The 19726-nt window shown below is 34.7% G+C and overlaps 1 protein-coding gene across 2 annotated transcripts in view; it reads right to left on the bottom strand.

Moving 5' to 3' along the window:
• LOC138131299 (trissin receptor-like) overlaps positions 1-19726 on the bottom strand; it is a 73549-nt gene that overhangs the window by 23378 nt on the left and 30445 nt on the right. For both annotated transcript variants that reach the window (XM_069048235.1, XM_069048234.1), the window contains exon 2: positions 1815-2122. In XM_069048235.1, coding sequence (XP_068904336.1) covers positions 1815-2013 — 199 coding nt within the window. In that variant the 5' untranslated portion in view covers positions 2014-2122. The remainder of the gene's footprint in view (positions 1-1814; positions 2123-19726) is intronic.

Here is a 19726-nt window from a genome sequence, read left to right as displayed (position 1 = left end):
CGATCCACACTAAATGTTTCTAAAATATTCTGAAAATGTAATTTTTACACCACCATTAAAAAAATGGTTGTTTTTTAATCAACATCATGTATCTAAAGTGGCCTCAGTTATTTTTCCCCATATAATAATTTTTTCTCTCAAAAAATGTTTTGGCGTCGAGTAGCATCAGAATGCTATGATTATAAATGTCAAAATCGTTAATAATCTATCACTTTATGGCACACGTGCCGTAATGTGCCATAATATGGCCTTGACAACAAAATAAATAAATAAAAATTAATTAACACTGATTCAAATAATAATTTTTTTAATGGAACGAACTTGATAATTTTTAAAATTGAATTCTTTAATGCTTCGTAAATATTCTTTACTTCATGCGATAATAGATTTTTTCAATTGTATGTATAAATGCCAATCGTTTGATTTTCAGAGTATTGTCAAAGTACTTTATTCTTCATATAACAATTATTTTTATATTTCAGTTTTTACCCATCTTGAAGCTAATTCAGTTTTCTTTTGATCTAAATTAATGCATTAAACATTTTGATGAAAGATGTTTTACAGAACGAAAAATCTTTGAAGATCTCATTTATGTTCATGTGGTGTAATTTGAGGTCCAGAATATTTTTCATCACGATTTCAATTTATATTAAAACTTCATTCTTTGCCGTTGATATTTTTCCTGCTTGATAAGAATCTTTTTTTCACTAAAGTAATTATTAAACGTTTCATTTTCAAATAGTTATTTGCATTAGAGTACGGTAGGGATATTTCACAGGTTTCAGGCACGAGGCGAAGCCGAGTCCATGATAGTTTGGAGCACTGTAAAATACCTACCGTATTTGTATTAGACTTTTTTTTTCTTTTGGGCTAAATTAATGTTTCCATTACACATTTTAAGAACAGATGTTTTCTTAGTTTACTTTCCATAATTTGAACGGTATTGAGTTTTTCAGTAACGCTCTGTTGTTTGCTCCCTTACATTTTCCTTCCAACAATTTTAGTAATTGTCAATCATTTAATACTCAAAGCTCGGGTAGATTACGTTTCACAATTTGTAAAGCTCCTATAACTAAATATAAATTCAATTCCATTATGATTTCGTCGTTTCTCCTCCAAAACAATTTCTCCTCGATAAAGCAACATTTCATAAAATAATTTCCTTTTGGTGATTATAAGCAGCACTAATTCTTTACTACAATTGTGGTTGTTAGAACTTGTAATATCAGTTAGGCAGAGTTTGTTATAATTGCCACATTAAAACATGCTCTAGTGCTCATTATTCAATGTCTTAATAAACTGAAGCGGCTATAATGTCACACTCGGCCTAATTATTTTACAGAACTTCTTTGAGACACAATTTGGTGGATGCGCCGGGAGAAACCTTGCGGAAGTAAAGAAAATTACATTTGTATTCATTTCTCTAACAAACTGGAAAATTGTCTCCAATAAAAGTACATGTAACAACTTTGTGCACCACAAGTTGTTTACATTCTAATTTTGACACGATGTGGTAACAGAAAAACAAATTGACGTCCACGCCGCTGTATTAATTAAGCGATATTAAAATAGATGTGATCCTGCTTGACACAAATTAGATTATGCTTTAGTCGGTATCAAAATGCAAACAACACGGTGAAGTTTTCATTATTTATCAGAACGTACCGGAAACGGTTTTATCTCTAATTAAAAATCTGGCAAACACATAACTCCCAATAACCAGAGGAGTTGGATTTTGACTTATCTGATCGCAGTTAATCAGTCGCTTTCATCGAGCTCGTTGAACGCAAAGATATAAGTGTCGACGCACTCACCGAAGAAACATAGACAGAAGACGATGGTGTAGACGGACATGAAGATCACTCTTATGTAAATTTTGTCGTAGATGTAATCCTCTTCGGGATAGAAGTCCGTCTCGTTTTGCAAATTTGTGGCGTTTGTTGTGAGAAAGATGTCGGTCGACATTAAGTCCTCCATGGTGAAGTTAGCACCGTTCTCGTCGAATTCAGTCATGATTGGTTGCAACTTCTTGTCCTTTGAAATTAACTCGGGAAATGCAGACAATGGAAGCGCTTCATGTTGTCGATCTCGACACTCGATCTATTTCGGTTTGCATTTCATTCTGGAAAGCAAATCGAATTACTAGGGGTCGGGTTACACGTGTTAATCAAGCAGAGCAAAAATGGCTTATGCAAAAGGGAGTGTTTAAGGGCTATTTGGCCTAAATAGCCCCAACATGGACTTAAGGTCAATTTTTCATGCGACCAGATCATTTCCAAGATATTTTTACACTACTTTGTAATGAACAATATAATAATAAGAAGAATTAAGATACATAACCTCACTTTCAACATCACTTTAATGGATGTCAAATCACTAACCGCAGTATAGTCAGCGTGTTGCACTAAGAAAATCAGAAAAACCATGGGTGATTACTTCTGAGAAGAACTGTTTTGCGCTGGATAAATAACGCTTGACATCTGTGATTTGCCAGATGATGAAGCTAGGCCATACGTCAACTGAAACAAAAGCCAGCACCAGGTCGCTCGACTACAAAGAATTTTAAACATATTCCAAAAACGAATTCATAGGGCGCTTTGTGCATTGGGCTATGACGTCAAAACAAAATTAAAATTAATTTTATTTTACGAATTGTCCATTCCCGATTATTTTCTGTTTGCATTTTATTCGTACATTTACTCGAAAATTTACTTGCATTTTTTTAATTAAAACCTACAAAAAAACGATAACAAAAATAAAATACGCATCTATCGAGCGTTCAAAAAATTGCTTAATTCTCGAGTCGGAATTATTTTCATCAGATACACCTGATTTGTCAATATTTCCGAAAACAAGACGTTACACTCCATCTCGACCTGTGTATTGCGTTTTGCATATAGATTAAATGCAAATTCCGCGTTACTAAGCCAATACAGACACTTCAATTACAATAAATTTTAGGGGCACTTTATCAGCTACATTAATCGATGAAATAATTAATTTCAAATGAAGTCGGCGGAGTCTTAATTAACTAGAAATTTGCCACCAGCAATTGCAAATAATTTATACAACCGCTGTAACGCTGATGACCGCGTGTTTACATTTAAAAGCTCGTACTCGACCGGAGCTAATCCTGTTAGTTTATCCACTTGCGGATTTTTTATGAAAAAATAATCGAACGCTACAAAAATAGACAGATAATGGCATTCTTTGAAATCTCTAAAGCACACACGCCGTTCTAAATTTAACTCTCCACCCTCGAATACTCATCGCGCAAACTTATTTATCGATGTTTAACTCAAACGGTCTTGTGCAAACACATTTGTTAAATATGAACTCATATTCGCGTAAAACAAAACCAACAACTGATATAATCGCGAAATGAGCTCGTCTGCACATTCGATTTAACCGGAAGCTCAACTTTGAAATTTAGTATTAGCGAGTTTGTTCCAAATTAGAAAATCGGGTCACAACACAGTGTGTCACTATTTCTGAGGCGCTTGGATTTATTGAAAGCTCGCTTTTCCGCAGATAATTTCCTTGAGCCTGCAGTAATTTGATTCGGAAGCGATTGACTGTTGAGGTCAAGTTTTCCAGTAATTGAGCTCTAATTTCCAACTCAATACTCTTTTGTTTATTTAATAATGTTCTTAACAAAACAAACAGTTTTGTTTATGCATCGACCGATTTAGAGCTTTCGGTTTTTTTTTCGGGAGAAGCTCCGGTCGCGTCGGTAAAATAAACCGTCAGCAAACTTCGGAAGAGGAAAAGTTAGTGGACCATCAGCTGTTACCCACCTTTGGGAGAGCTTTATTAGAATGGATAATAGATCCCACTAACGACTTCGAAAGGCATCCGTTCTCATTAGCTTGATGGATGAAAAAATCGGCAATTTGGTCGTTGCGGTGTTGCAACATTTGCGCAATAATGACAAAAAAAATTATCGAGTTTTAATTATTGAAAATAATTCAATCAAATCCGTCTAATGAAATTAACACAGGACATATCTTTCGACGAGTAATCCTCGATGATTGATTGCTGCAAAAATACATAGTCTGACGTCACCATGCAGGCAATTTTTGTGCGTAGGCTTGACACGTTCACATGTTATTGTGTCGTCATAAAGAAGCTTTTCCTGAAGTGTGTCGTTGATGCATTCGTGTGTTTTACAAATATGGTCGTCGGCTCATATTTTCACTCTAGTGAATCAGGAGTGCTGAATAAAGGTATTTTACATGTTTTAGATGAGCGACGTTGACAAATATATCCTTCTATTACGGCGTAACCTCTTTTAAAATGTATAAGCGTTGCCGACTTATGCCGAGCCTGGTCGAGAATAGATAAAGAAGATATTAAAGCGGAAGTCGCGTTATTTTTACAGTGAAAATATTACGAGAACAAATCATACAAAATCCTTACTTTTTTCTCTGTCAAAATTGAAAAAATCTCATTAACTGACTGTAGTCTCGGTTTTATCTTCATGCCGGCCCTGTCTCGAACATTCCAGGTAGGCCTCGGCGCTTCACGGGGTATCTGGTGTTCTCCATTTCTTTATTTAATTGTTTTCTAGTTTTCCATAAAAATCATTAACACAATAAAAATAATCCTCAAGTTTCGTTTTCTTGTTTAAATTATTAATTTCTGATCCTGACCTGTGTTTAAGACTACTCTTTTGCTAAACATAATAATATTTAATATCGTCCTTACATGAAAAATAAAGAACACATTTTCCTTACCTTTCAAACTTTGACCCTGTTAGTTTGTAATTTATTTCCAAGAGCCATTCTCAGAAATTAATTGTGCAATTTTCAGATAATTGAAATTTTAAATAAGCAGCTCACTTTAATTAATTTAATTTCCTCAAGCCTTAAGGTCATTATATTGCGACAATCTGTCGATTCCTATTCTCAATAATTAAATTTGAGCACCACAATGAAATTGAGAACCACAACAGCCGCAAATGTGTACAAGTCGGGGTGCAACTAATCAGAATCAACGTGATTCAGAACAATTTAATGAGAATATGGATATCTTCAACGTTGTTAATTCGCCTCGAGCCTAAACAGAGAAGTTTAGAATTTCCAAGACCGCTAATATTTTACAACAAATAAGTCCTAATGGATCTCAAGAACAACACCAAAAACTTTGATGCCATGTTCTCCAATTAAAAGTTTCTGGAGTCGGCCGATTGGCAATTGGGTAAAACACTTTTTTCCAACAGATGTCCAAATCCATCACGTTAATAATGAAACCTGACAGGGGGCGACACAAGAATTTGCAAAGGCAGTTCAGATTCATTTCCACAATTAAATTGTTGATTTAAATAGGGATGAAAGGTAGAATGCTAAAACGTTAGGCTCCATCACTGAAGTGGAATTTTTTGTCGCTCATAAATACAATGACTGTGGAGGATCTATTCTCTCTGTCACAAGGAATGATAAATGATATGAGAGACATGTCGTGTAAACTTGATAGCTCCACTCCATCGCGTTCGCTTTTTAATTTCCCAGAGCCCCGGAGCTCACAGACCATCAAATTAACGAATTTATCTCAGTTTCAATTAAACCACTTGAAAATTATTTCCATATTTAAATTCGTCGAATAACAGATCAGCATCCGGTGAGAACAACGTTCCAGAAATACTGGAAGATTTGACAAATTTTATTAGGACTGTTTGAGCCCCCTCCACGAGCAGATTTTTGTCTGATGGTTTAATTACGGAGTTCAGAATTGTTTTAACGAAGTAATTTCAGATCGTTAAACATTTTGATTAAAATCCTCGAAGGTGAGTCGGCTCGATTTCTTGGCCGCTACGAGAAACTTGAGGTTGCAAGAATTCAATAACGCCGCAAGATTGCTTTCATATTGTTTGCGTGCGTTACACGTTGTCACTGAAAGTGAATTTTCTTTAATCCGTTTTGGAGTTTCGGCCGGCTTAAAAAAATCATCTGTGACGGCAAAGTCGATTTTTTAGGGCTATGGTCGGCATTTCTTTCAGCCAAAGACGAATCGCTCGCATTTTTTACAAGAGTGCTCTTACAACCCGGATGCTCATTTCCAATAAACCGCAAGCTTGGCTTGTGCATCAAACGACAACAAGAGCTTTCGCATTACCCGAGCAGCCCAATTTGCAAGCTTTGCACCAACTCGCCCATTAAAAAACCTACCGTACAAACTCTCCACAAATTTTAGTTGAGTAATGGGCATAATTTAGATTTAGCGTAATGGCTTCGTCGGTGAGAAATAATGAAACACCTGCGTTCCGCTAATCTGAGATTGGTGGTGAGAAGTGCCTTTCCAATAAAGCGATTGACTGGATTGGATTCTTTACGTGTGTGTTGGAACGGTTCTTACACGTGTGTCACTCGTTTCCTTGAAATTCTGAATAGTTGGGATTTGCTCTGAATCTCCAGGAAAAATTTAATAAAGGAGTTTTTATTAGGTGGGAAATCGGCTGGGATTTTTCTATTTTTCAACCATACGGACCGGCTTAAGGTGAAGACATTGTAATAGGCCGGATAGGTTCCCTAAATTAAACATTTTAATTTTTTCCATAATTTACCTCATGAAATGATGACAATGAAACTAGCTAGCCACAATTCGTATTTAACAGTAATTTAATTAGTCTGTTGGCAAGGCAACGATAATAAAAAACGGTAATTACTAGCTTAATTAATTAAATTAATTAGCCTAATTATATTGTAAGATCACATTGAGCCGGACGGGGCATTATGATACTGACTTATTTTATTACATTATCTAAACAAATATACCGCGAACTTTGATTAATTTTTAAAAAATCTTCATGCTTATTACCTTTTAGTAATAGTTATTGGTATATTAAGGCCGCGGAATCGTTCTTTAACGTACCCAGAGAAAAACTGTCGCCGAGGCCCTTTGTGGCCGAGGCAGAACAATCTCGAGGATGTTACAGGATTTCGCGGCCAAGGTGTATTTTATAAATGAACTTATTTATTTTACTAATTGATTTTCAGCAAGTAAAATTTTCTTTAAACGAAAATACACCAAAAATCATTGATTCAATTCACTTTTTTATTTATAACTTTTGTTTGGACCCCATCAAAGCACGTTTTTCTTGTTAAATGAAATTTATATGAAGCGTGTTCAATTGTTTCATTTACGTAACTCTCCCTGAATGAAACAACGTTAACAAAATGTAATACAACGTAGGATCAATTGGTTTTTCTTTTCCCACACGTTTCTGTTTCGCTTTTCTGCAATAATACCAACCCCGGAGAAAACTAGAAGACCCCAAAGGGCGAAACGTTACAATATCCCAATGGAGAAAAACAAACAAAAGAGTATAAACGTCATAATTGCTGAACCGACTTTTCCGCGGTCAAGGTTACCCGCCAGGATCATGATATAACATCTCTTCATTTGTTCTCATCAAGTGATAGTTTGTCTAAAAAAACAACCCCCGTAGGGTGAAACCTGGAACTTGGAAATAAAAATTAAATTTGACGTTGCCGGAAAAACCTCAACGTCCGCTCTTTGCGCAACTAATCCCTAGATTTGATAGTTTCAATTTGTGAAACTATCCACTGGAAAATTGTTTGCAGCTCCAACACTTCATGGCGTGTTAATAATGAAAAACATTATTTTTATTAAGTTGCGTTCGTATTAAAATGTAAAAAATTCCAGCTTCCAGGCATCATACCGCCGTAGTTTCCCTTAGATCTGAAAGCTCTGGATGGACAAGATGAGAGTTTTGTCACTTACACTAATAAAGCTTGAAAATAATACATCACAAAACCTGCACAAAGCTTGTTGTATCGCTCGTTCAAATGAAATCTTGGGCTGAAAAGGCGTTGGAAACCGTCAATTGTTGTGATTTTTTAAAGCGTAGATGAATTGGAGCATGTTGACAGCTAACCTAAAATTTAGAGCCAAAAAATATTTCTTTTTTTCTTTCTTTGCAATGCTTTACATTAAAAATAGAATAACTTAACGATTCCTGTTCTCAAAGCAAATATCTAAGGGCACCCTTTGCTGAAAACAAACATGTTCAATTATGTCCCGATTAAACATAAACAAATGTCATTCGTGTCAAACGGCGGGAAATTCAAACTTTACACTGTTCTAAACGGTGTAATTTTTCCAACGCTTACTCAGGCCAGAATTTCATTAAAACGCGCGATACTAAAGTCCATTCAAAAATCAAAAAACCACCACCAGTTGGTAAAATTTAAAAAACTCTAGGTAGATATCTTTTCATGCTATGTTGGTAACTATAAATTATGACATTTATTTGATTCAAAATAAAATTCAATTGCTTTGAATTTCGTTCATATTGTTTATTTATTGATTTTTATTATTTTTGCTTAAACATGCCCAGAAAAACAAGACACTTAATATACATTTAACCTCAAAATTACAAGTCTCACCAAATTTTACACTAGACAGCGTAATTATCGAGGAAAATGCGACGTTGGTGGTTTTTGTTTTTTGAATGGACTTTAACTCTTATTTCTGAGCAGCTGCGTTGATTTTTTTTTAATCTTTTACTAACAACAGGAGATAAGCTCGTAAAGCTTATAAATGACCTAAACGCGAATAGCTAATATTAAGATGGCTAGAATATTAGATATTTTATTATGAACGGGGTAGGCAAAAGCAATTTAAATTTAACGATATTAAGATGAGTGTGTGCATGTTAATGAACACTAAATCAAAGTTACGTTCTCCATAGTTTACAAATTTATTGTTGGCAGAAAAGTCGAATCCCTAACCATTCAATCACATTAATAGAGAAACTTTTTAACAAATGCGATAGTTGATATCTTCGCCAGGCGAAGCATTTACATATCTCGTGTCCAGATTTGCAGGAAATAAGTTCTCAACGTAATCCTGTACACGAAAAGGAAAGAAAGGATTTTTTATTGCAATATTGCTTTAAAGAAAAATCATACAGAGGTTTTCAGAAGAGCTGTTATAATGAAAAGAGTCAAGAATGCGGCTCTCAAAGATGCAGTAAATTTATGCGCACCAGAGGGCTAAATGTAATTTAATAAATAGCCTCATTTTGGGCTGTAACACAGAAAGGGTATGTCTGAAGTGAATAAATGGAGGTTGGGTTATCGCTGAATATATAATGGAGTATTTCAGACGTTCTCAAAGAGAAATGATGTCTTTTGCAAAAAAAATTCATTGTGCTTTTCTATTGTTACCCTGAGGAAAAATTAATTAAAATTTTTCAGAGTGGTTAAGTCCAGGCTCTGGACAGTACTTGGAGTTATCAGAGAATTGCATTAATTAAGCTTGTTCCACTCCATCCATTTAGACGCTCGTTAAACTTTGCGAGTGTGGAAGAAGAAAGCTTTCACGAGGGATCGATAACGATGCTCCTTATTGGTTACATCTTCCCCAATTCATATCTAAATTGATCACAAAATATAATTTAGATAGGGCGTGAATTAGTTAAGTGGTTTCGCGTCAAATTGAAGATTCACCTTGACAACGTCAAGATATTCCAGTAACGTATTTACCTTCAATTTAGCTCATTTGTATTTACGACTTGTCACATTTTCTAACTAATTTTCAACACAATATGGCCAACTTGCTTAGATAGAACTTAGAGGAAAGTTTGACACTCTTTAATAACCTACATAAGAAATTCAAATCGGAAACGAGACACGAAAAATGTTTGCACAAATTCTGCGGCGATTTCATTAAAAGGGAAAAGGCGTATATCTCCTACAGGAAAAATAGAGAAGATGTTAATGGCGCACCGCTCTACACCGAAATAAACTTAAAAACATTTTTGGCTGATAGCAGAGTGTGTTTCAAAGGGAATGATGGATCTCTTCCGGGGAGGAATTTGCAGAAGCTGGACCAGCCGGAAACAGGAAACAAGAACATTCTTAATATCAAAGTATCGATTGTTGTGAAATAAAAGTTTCAGTCCGAGGAGACATTTTTTGAATATTATGGAACGCCTAAAAGTTGTGACGAAGGTTTAGTCACACTTTATAAATGTCAATAATTTCCAAATAAGGATTTTATTGAGTTTTGAGTGTCTCTCGTGCCAGCTCGAACGAAACAGAGATTCATGTTTGCCAATTCCGGAACCTTTTTTGATTTACCTTCATTTCTGTGCAAAAATTGCAAACGGCAGGAGACAATTTAAATTTTGATCTGATAACGTAAACACAGCCGGAATTTTAACACCACTTTTCCGAATTGAAATTCGACCGGTTGTTTTTGCTCGCCCTCGGAATTCTAATGGATAATTTCCAAAGGGAAGAGTTCCTAATGCACTCGCTTTTAATTATTTAAATCAAAACTTTTCCCCTCTGCGCCGATAAAATGGCAAAACTTTTGAAAGTGTGTAAACAAAAGGAGGCTTAAAACAGCTCATTTATTTACTGAGGTAATAAAAAATCCAATTAAGGATCGTTTAGTCCCCTCGCCTGTCATTTCTTCCTTACTTCTCTCTTAAAAGAATTGAACGGGAGTCCTGTACAATCAAACACTAGATGATAAATTACCAAATTGAAGTTTTCTGTCACTAGCAACACCGAACTTCTCACTTTAATCAATAAAAATTGTGAAAAACAAAGTTTCACAAGGTCGATACAAAAAAATTCAAAACAATCTTGGCTTTTGAACATTTGGGGATTTGTCAAAATTGTGTTTTTTGGTGGCAATATTAAAATATAAATCATCGAGATTACAACGCGATCTCATATCCAGGATTCTTCTTGACCCAGTTTTCGTGTTTGCTTTTGAATGTTATTGGTTTCAGCTTTTGTGGATATTAATAAATTTTTCTGATACAGAAAACATTTTACGTTTATTTTTCAATCAACGTCTCACTCGATACGGTACATGCTTTTAATATTTCGTCGTAACATGAATGGAAGGCTAAACTCCTTGTTTTTTAAAACTTCCTCCGTCGGAAAATATTTACATAAGTGAATTCACCGATCTAATAAACTTCATTATTCTATAAAAAAAAAAACTTAATGTTTTCAAAGTGTTTTTCCTCAGTATAAGATGTTTTCAAAGAAATTTGGCTTAATTGGGATAAACTTCTTCAAACAGAGCTTTGCGCTTTGCGCAATTATTCTTGAAAGTTTCTACCGCAAAACTTGCAGATCAAAAAAAATCCCAATTCGGTTATCACGTTGTAGATTACTTAACGTGCTCTAGAATAATTTGGTACATTTCGCCAGTTAATTATAACTATCTTATTCACTTGCAACTTGTAAACTACAATATATCATTGCAAGTTTATCTGACAGTTTTAATTAGAAAATTAGTATTTTCGACTTATCTCAATCGCGACGTTTAATTCAATTAATAAAAGTTGGAGTGGAATTTGATCGAACACCTCTGTATTGGTAATGGAAATGGATATTAATGGCACCTTTTATTGTGAACGTGACTGAATTTATTAATTTTAAATCAACTCGAAAATCAGCGCTGTCTGAAATCCCCTTCGGCGCCACTTTGCAAAATTTAAGTTATCCTCGAGAACAACAAAGCATTGCTAACCTTTATTGATCACGTTAATATGATTTAGAGACGCCTCTATCTCTGCATCGGACTGAAATTCCGCTTGATATATTCCGGGGATTATTATCTAGGACGAACGAGTTAGTTAATCTGGCGGATTATGAAATTCAGTTTCAGGACACCGGATTTTCACAATTTTCCGATCAATTGCAATTCTTCTATTTTCATCTTCCTGAATGGTATTTGTTATGAAACTTGTTTGTATTTTTCAGTGTCCGCCAAACTTGAGCTCCTGAACCCATGCCCGGACTCTTTTCAGCCTCCGGTCCGTTAGCGACCTTATCGTGCCTCTTTACATATTCTGTGCTTCATTTGACACCCGTTCCAGGAAATATTGTCAAGGCTTATGGGTCATTTAAGAAATAATGTCGGAAAGAAGAGTCCCATAAATCATGTTTTATCGTATCAGGACATGCAAGCCGGGGCGTCATGTTCTGAGACATAAATTGGCCATAAACTGCCAACGACATCCCATTTGTTTATTAACGCGACCACGTTTGCAACAAATTAGTCACTTTTCGTGTAAGACGTGGGTCACTTTGTATCTCGGAACATAATTTCGGGACTGGTCTTTGGAGAATCATTCCGGGCTTTGCTCCGGGGACGTTCGGAGATTTCTTAGGTGTTTATTTAAAAAAAACTGACCCTTGTCAGTTTTCGCTTGTGGGAATGTTACTTCGTGTTCTGTTGGTGCTCCTTCGTGCCATTGTTGATCACACGCCAATTCGATCCGAACAAATAAAAATTGCGGGGATATCTGTCCCAGACAAGTCGTACCTACTTCAAACAATTGGAAAACAAGGCCGGGATTAAAATAAAAAAGGTGGGCGGTGTGTGTCGCGTACATTTAATTACGTTTAATTAATGAATAAATTTGCGAGGTTCCAATTTTCTGATTTTGTTCATTGACACAATTTACGAACAACCACTTAATTATCGAAGAAATGAAAATGCTGAGCCTACACGTTTCAGAAAATTCTAAAAATAACAACGTCTGAAAATGGGATACGAATTTTACGTATAGTAAAAACGTTTTAGATGTGGATTGTCAAACTAAGGATCGCTTAAAACTTATGATTGAGCTGTACATTAGTGAGAAATCTGTCATAAATTTCAAATGCCATATAAGCGCGTCTATAGTGTGGTCGCTGAACAGATGGAGTAATAAAAAAAGGAATGTGGCGTTAGTTGCGATATACGCCGAATCCTGTTTCATAATGAGGCAGGTTCTTTGCCATTTGTCATTCTCATAAGAATATGATATAGTTGATAAACTGAGAAAAATGTTGCTTTCATTGTCGTGCATATCTTCTCCAAACTTGAACACGTGGTCAAACTGCCGAAACGATGTTAAAATTAATGAGATGCCGTCAAGTAATTTTTGTGGATGTACATCAGGCTTTCAAAAATATGTGCACGTTTTGAATAAGCCAATTGGAAGCTGCTGCTTAAAATACGCGGGCACTAGGGGGCGGTTTTATTACTCCATCTGTTCAGCGACTACACTGTAACGACAAGTCCCCAATCCACGTTACGTCAATACTTTACATCAAAGAAGCTACTATGTGGACGTATTTTTTCTCGAGACAAATAACATGTTTTTTGTAAACATTCTACGCCCTAGAATGCTTTTAGAAAATATTGTTCTTTAAATTACTTGAAATTTGAGTTATTATGAAATTTACGAAATTTTAATGTTCTCTAAATATCATTCATCGACTGCAAAAACTTTGTTTAGTAGGTACAGTTTAGGCCACAAAATAAAAACTTGGGTATATAAACAATTTATTTATTCATTTGGTAAGTTGTTTGGACTTGACGCAAAAATATACTGAGTGAATTTATTTTTATAACAGTTTAATCTCAGGTAGAGATCGTAATTGGGTAGACTCTACCTTTTAAATTAAAATTACATTCTTTCTAGGTTATATTTGTTATTAAGTAGTATTAACAAAGTTAATATTTTTTTAATAACACAACCTTGTGCGCTCCATATTTTTGCTTTAAATTTTCAGAAAAAATATACAATTTAGACAACCTACTATTGGTATTATAAATAGATCATAAATTAAGAAATTATTATTTGTTAAGTAATTTATTAAGTTTTTTTTTTTTGGTTCCAAATTAATCCAAAATTTATTTTGATCCATTTATAATGTTATTGCCTAGAAACATAAACAAAAACCCACCTTGTAAAGATGTAACGAGCGTTCGAAAAATATGTAATCAAATATCTTTTCACTTTCTTTTACAAACGTAGATTCGCTTTTTAGCTGATTGCTTTGATATTTTTTGTAGATACATAATCTCACTTTTAGTTTTCAATTAGTGTACCGCAGAGCTTTAGTATCCAAGGAATTGTAAAAATATCGATACTTCGTGGTGCAGTAGATGTATCGGGTATTCATTTAAATTTCTCCCCAAAGTTGACGTTGAAAAGTGATTGTGAACGCACCACGGAATACAGATCACGGATCAGCTGTTTAAATCTAACCTCACTTTCGGAGTTGTTGTGTTTCTACTCTGCAGACGGACGAGTGGTGCGTTCACAATCGACTCTTCAACGCCAACTTTGAGGATATATTTAAATGAACACCCGATACATAGAATCATCTTGAGAGCAAAGAGATCGCAGTGTAGCTCAAATTATAAAAGAGAAGCCTCAACCGGCGAATTTTTTTCTGTGGTATGTTTTAATTCATCATGCTTTAATGTTACAATCGAAGAGTGAATAATTACAACCTAATTTAGATAAAAAGTTTATGCAAATCAGGCAAATCAGGTCTAAAAATTCCTGAAGAACATTTTAAGCAATTGAAAAAATGAAATATTTCAGAAAAAAAACGGTGAAAAATAAACAAATACTCGGAGAAAAAGCCAAAGATATAGGGCTTCCTACAAAGAAAGAAATGATCACATTGATGAAGCAACAATCACTGGTTTCCATTCTAATGAAATGAAAGGTAAATTCCTTTGTCTCAGTAAATTGGATTCAACCTACATAAACACCTTTCGCCGGCAGATTTCAATTTTATGAGGAGATTTTGGATTGTAGAACATCTCTGAGAAGTGGTTTTAGGTAACTAAACCGTGAAACACTATGTATTTCTTTATGTGTTTTCTAAAGGCCATAAAATGTTAATTCTTTGTTAAACGGCACTCCACTCTAACCATTTTCAATTTTTATTTCAATATTTAAAAAAAATGTAATGATCTTTTTTAATAACTGTATGAACGTAATAGTTATTTATATTACGTATGTGGTAGGCTACATTTTACAGCTCGAGGTTTTTAGTTTGAAACACGACCGCGAAGCGAGCGATGTAAAATGCCTACCGCATTAGTAATGTTGTACATATTAATATTTTTGTCCGAAGACCCTTTACTCGTTTGTAAGCAATAATTTTGCAAAACCTGTCAACAGACTGACATTTAGACTGACATTTGATAAATGAAATGGTAGAAAGTTATTCTATTACACCGATAAATCGTGTTGACTGACATGCTTACAATTTACACCAGAAGATGGCGCCCTCAGACTTCAGGCGAAAACAATGAAATTATGTTCATTTTTGAAAACTGAACGGATTAGTGGTAGCGGTGTCTTGTATTAATATAAACAGTTTTTTTGGAGGTCCCTGAAAACTTAAAATTTTCGTGTTGGTTTACACACTCCATGCGGTAAAGTGACAGATGGTTTGCCTACTGTGTAAAAATCAAGATACCGTAGCTGTCCAAAATGTGTAAACATGTCAATTAGAGTTGAGTGACCTGTTCTTTTGTCATCGACTGGTTAGTCAGACATAAAGTGGAAATTCCCTCAGCAGTTCTACGGAAACTGTTATAAAGGAAACGCAAATATTGTAAAGGAAGACCTAAAAATGAACAGCAAACAGTATTAGAAATACAGTATTGAATATCTTGACATGAATGAGAAAAGTGCTAATTATAATTAAATCTTGTAAAAAATGTACACAAAAGCTATATTCAAAAGTAAAAGCGCCTTTATTCTTCCTCCAACAAATCGATGAGGATTGAAAATTTTAGACCTAGCGTCTACAAACCACACATTCAATTTACTTATTGTACCGAAGAGCAACGCCTGTCAGTATTACTTTTCAGGTGGAGTTTTATTACACAAACGTAAAAATTTCTTATGGGCCACTAAAATGCTTCAAATATGTTCCGACATAAAAAGTTTCCTCGTATGCAACATCCACCGTACAAAAAAACGTGGAAAACGTATCTATATTGTAAGCTGCTTAACATTATTGTTACATACGTTTAAACGATCTGATACCTTATCAACGAGCATTTTATGAATAACGTGATGAATAAACAAAAAAAAAAGATTACTTGCGTAATATGCTAATAACAATATCTGACTCGACACAAATTGCGAATACATTTTTTTTCACGAATTTTGTAAAGTGTTTCTCGTGGTCGGTAGTACTGGCAGTTTTTCAAAGCTTTCACCACATTTGCTTTAAAATATCAGGTAAATATTTGACGATGGCAAAAAACATCAACTGGACTCTACTGGATTCTCCAAAAAATGAACAAGGACGCTTCGGCAAACGAGTTTATAAATCAAATTGAATTCAAATGAGAAAACGGAGAGAACTGATTGCGTTGAAGGAACCAATCGATTTCACACAATAATAAATTTTCATTGTCTGCAACCAGACAGAAGATGCATATTTCAACCGCAAATATTGATCACCATCAATATAAAGTTGAAAAATAGAAAATTCGTGTTTTGTAAGTAATAAGAAACATCCCGCGTTGTTAAAAACGTGTCAGTGCATAATGGAGTTATATACCTCGTACTTTCAAGAAATTTGTTCATTTTCCTGCTGAATGCTCATTCTTAAGCAAAACAACACAACCATCATTCACATCAAATTGGAATTGTCGAGCTCTTTGCAAACATCAACCTAAAAATACACCCGAGTCCTTCCTTAATGCAATAGGAAGTCCTGTTAATAATACACAGCTGACGCAGGAACACTCGATTACATATTTATGAGAGAATTAATTAAAGGATGTTGGCACCCCCAACGGAAGATTAATTCTTGTTCGTTTATAATTCTCTGGTTCAAATTCCTCAATTTTTTATTAAGTAAATCACCACGGCACAATTATCTGTTGCTCCAGACCTCCCGAAAATTCCAAGAATCTACCATAAATATTCCTGTGGTGAGGAAACTTCCAAGCTGGGGGACAATTCCCCTCCATATGGTACAACTTTACGCCTCTCTGCCTTCAAAAGCACAATTGTGGTGAATTAAAATTACAAATTTTTAAATAAAAGTGCTTTCTCCCATTACCATCCTGGACGCGTTTTTTAATGGCGGACGAGTCCGGTGTATTTTCCGGGTTATTGTTTTTGTTTTGTCTTCGGTAATAACTGCCAGTGCGTTTGCTAATTGGGCAACGAGGCTTAAAAATGGAAGCACGTGTAGGCAACCTTCTGGAAAATCGTTGCTTCACTGCGTCGTGAAGAGTGTGAATAAATTCGATGCAAATTAAGTTTTGGCCGTTTCTACGGAAAAAACCCTTACAGTTTAATTTCACTTAGTTTGTAAATGTTGGAAACGGGAAAGCTGAAAAATTTAGTCTGATGAAGTTTGCGCTCAATTGGGCTTTAGGTGAATTGGTGTGGGTAATTTTTGGAGGGCTAACTTGTTCGCGGGAATGTTTTCAAGTAATTTGTTCTTTAAGGGAGGTTGGGAATTAAGTCCATTTCAGTAATTTGCTGCACTCGTTCCACAATTAAACAAATTACTTGAAGAATGGTCTTGCTGTATTGAACATAATTTTCATTTCATTTTTTCTAATGATAATACATTTCATTTCAGAAACATTTTTTCTTGCTTTCATTTCCTTGTCCTTGGCTTGGCGATCATTAGTTTATTACGATACATATGTTGCCAAAAGTGTAAACATCCCTTTACTAGTATTAGTATAGGTGTTGGATTTTCTCATGGGCTATGACTCATATCTGCGCAATTACATTAGTGTCGTCTCTCTTTCTCGTCTATTTGCATAATTAGTCGACGTTTTCAGTTTTCTTTTACAGATGTTTCACTGGTTTATCGCTCCGCCTTTGCGCATATATTTCCAAGGTCACAGCCCATGAGAGAATCCAACACTTCTAATTACGAGAAGAAAATTATGAAATAATTTTAGTTATGAAATTGAGAGAAAAGAGACCGTTTGTGTCGTAAAATCTTCCTAGAATGGTGCACGATAAATAGTATCTCTAATCCTATCGTGAAAACGTCAAAATTTTATAAACTTAATTAAAAGTTTGATGCGTTTTAGTGTATATAACCGTATTAGACTGGGCCTAGAGGAGAGACGGTTTAATTAATCTCTGAGGAAAATTTAATTATTGATGAAAGTTATTCCTGTTGGGTCAGTCCAATTTGGCAGATCTAAATTAAATACTCTCCTATGACTAACGCTGTCGCACAATTCGTCACAAACTCCAAACGTCAAACGTGATATTGTTTATAGTTCCCGCCGTGATTTCAGGTACAATCTCCGATTCCAAACATTCCACTTTATGTTTCGTCGAATAACATTTTAGACGAAACCACAGACATGAAATATAAATATTCTATAACTCCATAAAAAAATTTATTGTGCCGAGGGTTAACCGGAGGAACAGGCAAGTCTTAGTCGTTTCTTCACAAAACGCCAAACTTCCCAAACGTTGAGGACTTGTTTTCACAGATTCAATCGGCAAGAAGAACTTTTCACGAGTCATAAAATGTTTGTCTTAATATGCGAAGTGGTTAACTCAAAGTCGGTAGGGGAGCAGACATTTTTATTAAACTCCGTAGGTAAACAATTATAATTAAATTTAGTCTCGACGGTTTCAACATGCCACTTAATGGTTGCACCACATGCATAAAGTTAGATTAAGGATTATTTCGCGTTTAACGTGTATTAGGATTGTCAACAACGGATTTAATTAATAAACCAGCTCATACTGCTGAAAGACGGTTTGTTAAATGGTTCATTAAATAATTTGCTGTAATTTCGCCAACAGTGGAATTAAATCCACTTGTGGCTTATACGAAAACAATCTCGGACTTCTTTGTTAATTAAAAAATTAATTGGAAAACCAATGAACGGACGAACGAGACCACGTGTTGTATATCCAATTGTCCAAAGAATAAAAATTGTATTAATTTATTTTAGCAAAAATTTGCTCTTAAAATAGAAAAAAAAACTACAAAACGCCTTAATTTCGTTCCAGTTGAACCAATACCAATAACACTAAATATTGATGCTTCATCAGCGTAATGAAATAACTTTGTCTGGCCTTTGTGTGCAATTGATTTTGCTGTCAAAGAATAATAGATGATGCTTTCTTTATCTAACAGGTGTTTTTGTTATTAATAAATATTTACATCATGCATGACTACAATGTATAATTAAATAATTTGTTTTAACAAGATTATCTCTAAATAGTTCTTTTTGCACTTGTTGCGCTTATCTCGAGTGCTCCAAGGGACAACTTCAATGAACAACTTCAACAAATATTTGAAGCAAATTTGTTAATCACCAACAAAAATCGACTTAGCTTTATATAAAAATATAACAAGTGTTCAAAAAGTAACGTGTTTGACGTTGGCTCTGACTTAGTGCTAGCTTGTCGTTACTTGATCTACATAACCTAAAATTAAAGTTACGAAGATACCTGAAACGTCAACTCTGTTGAGATACGTCAAAGAATGCACCAGATGGATTAATTTCTGAACGCAGGTTATATTCTTCTACATTCAGTGAAGTAATCAGTTGTTTGAAAACTTTGGAATTCTTTTCATTTGCGTATCATTTAAAATATAATTACATATTTTGGTAATATTCATAGTTAAAAATTACAAAAAGTATTAGAAATATTTATGGCTGCAAGTTACATAATCAATCCAAGTTGAAACGAGAATTGCGTATTTAGCACCAGAAAAAGAATTAACAACACAATTAAAAAAAACTTAATTACAAGTTGTTCCTTTCTCGAAACAACTGTTTTGTTTGAAGAAACGCCTCCAATTAATTTGATTTGCAGGCTTTCAGCTTCCTGAAAATGTCGCTCAATAATTCACCTCGTACTTGATCAACTTGCACGGCACGTTTAAACCATCATCAGAAATTACTTTTATTACGTGGA

The sequence above is a fragment of the Tenebrio molitor genome, chromosome 5 (genome assembly GCF_963966145.1).
Source record: "Tenebrio molitor chromosome 5, icTenMoli1.1, whole genome shotgun sequence".
Lineage (NCBI taxonomy): Eukaryota > Metazoa > Arthropoda > Insecta > Coleoptera > Tenebrionidae > Tenebrio > Tenebrio molitor.
This window is presented reverse-complemented; position numbering and strand designations above follow the sequence as displayed.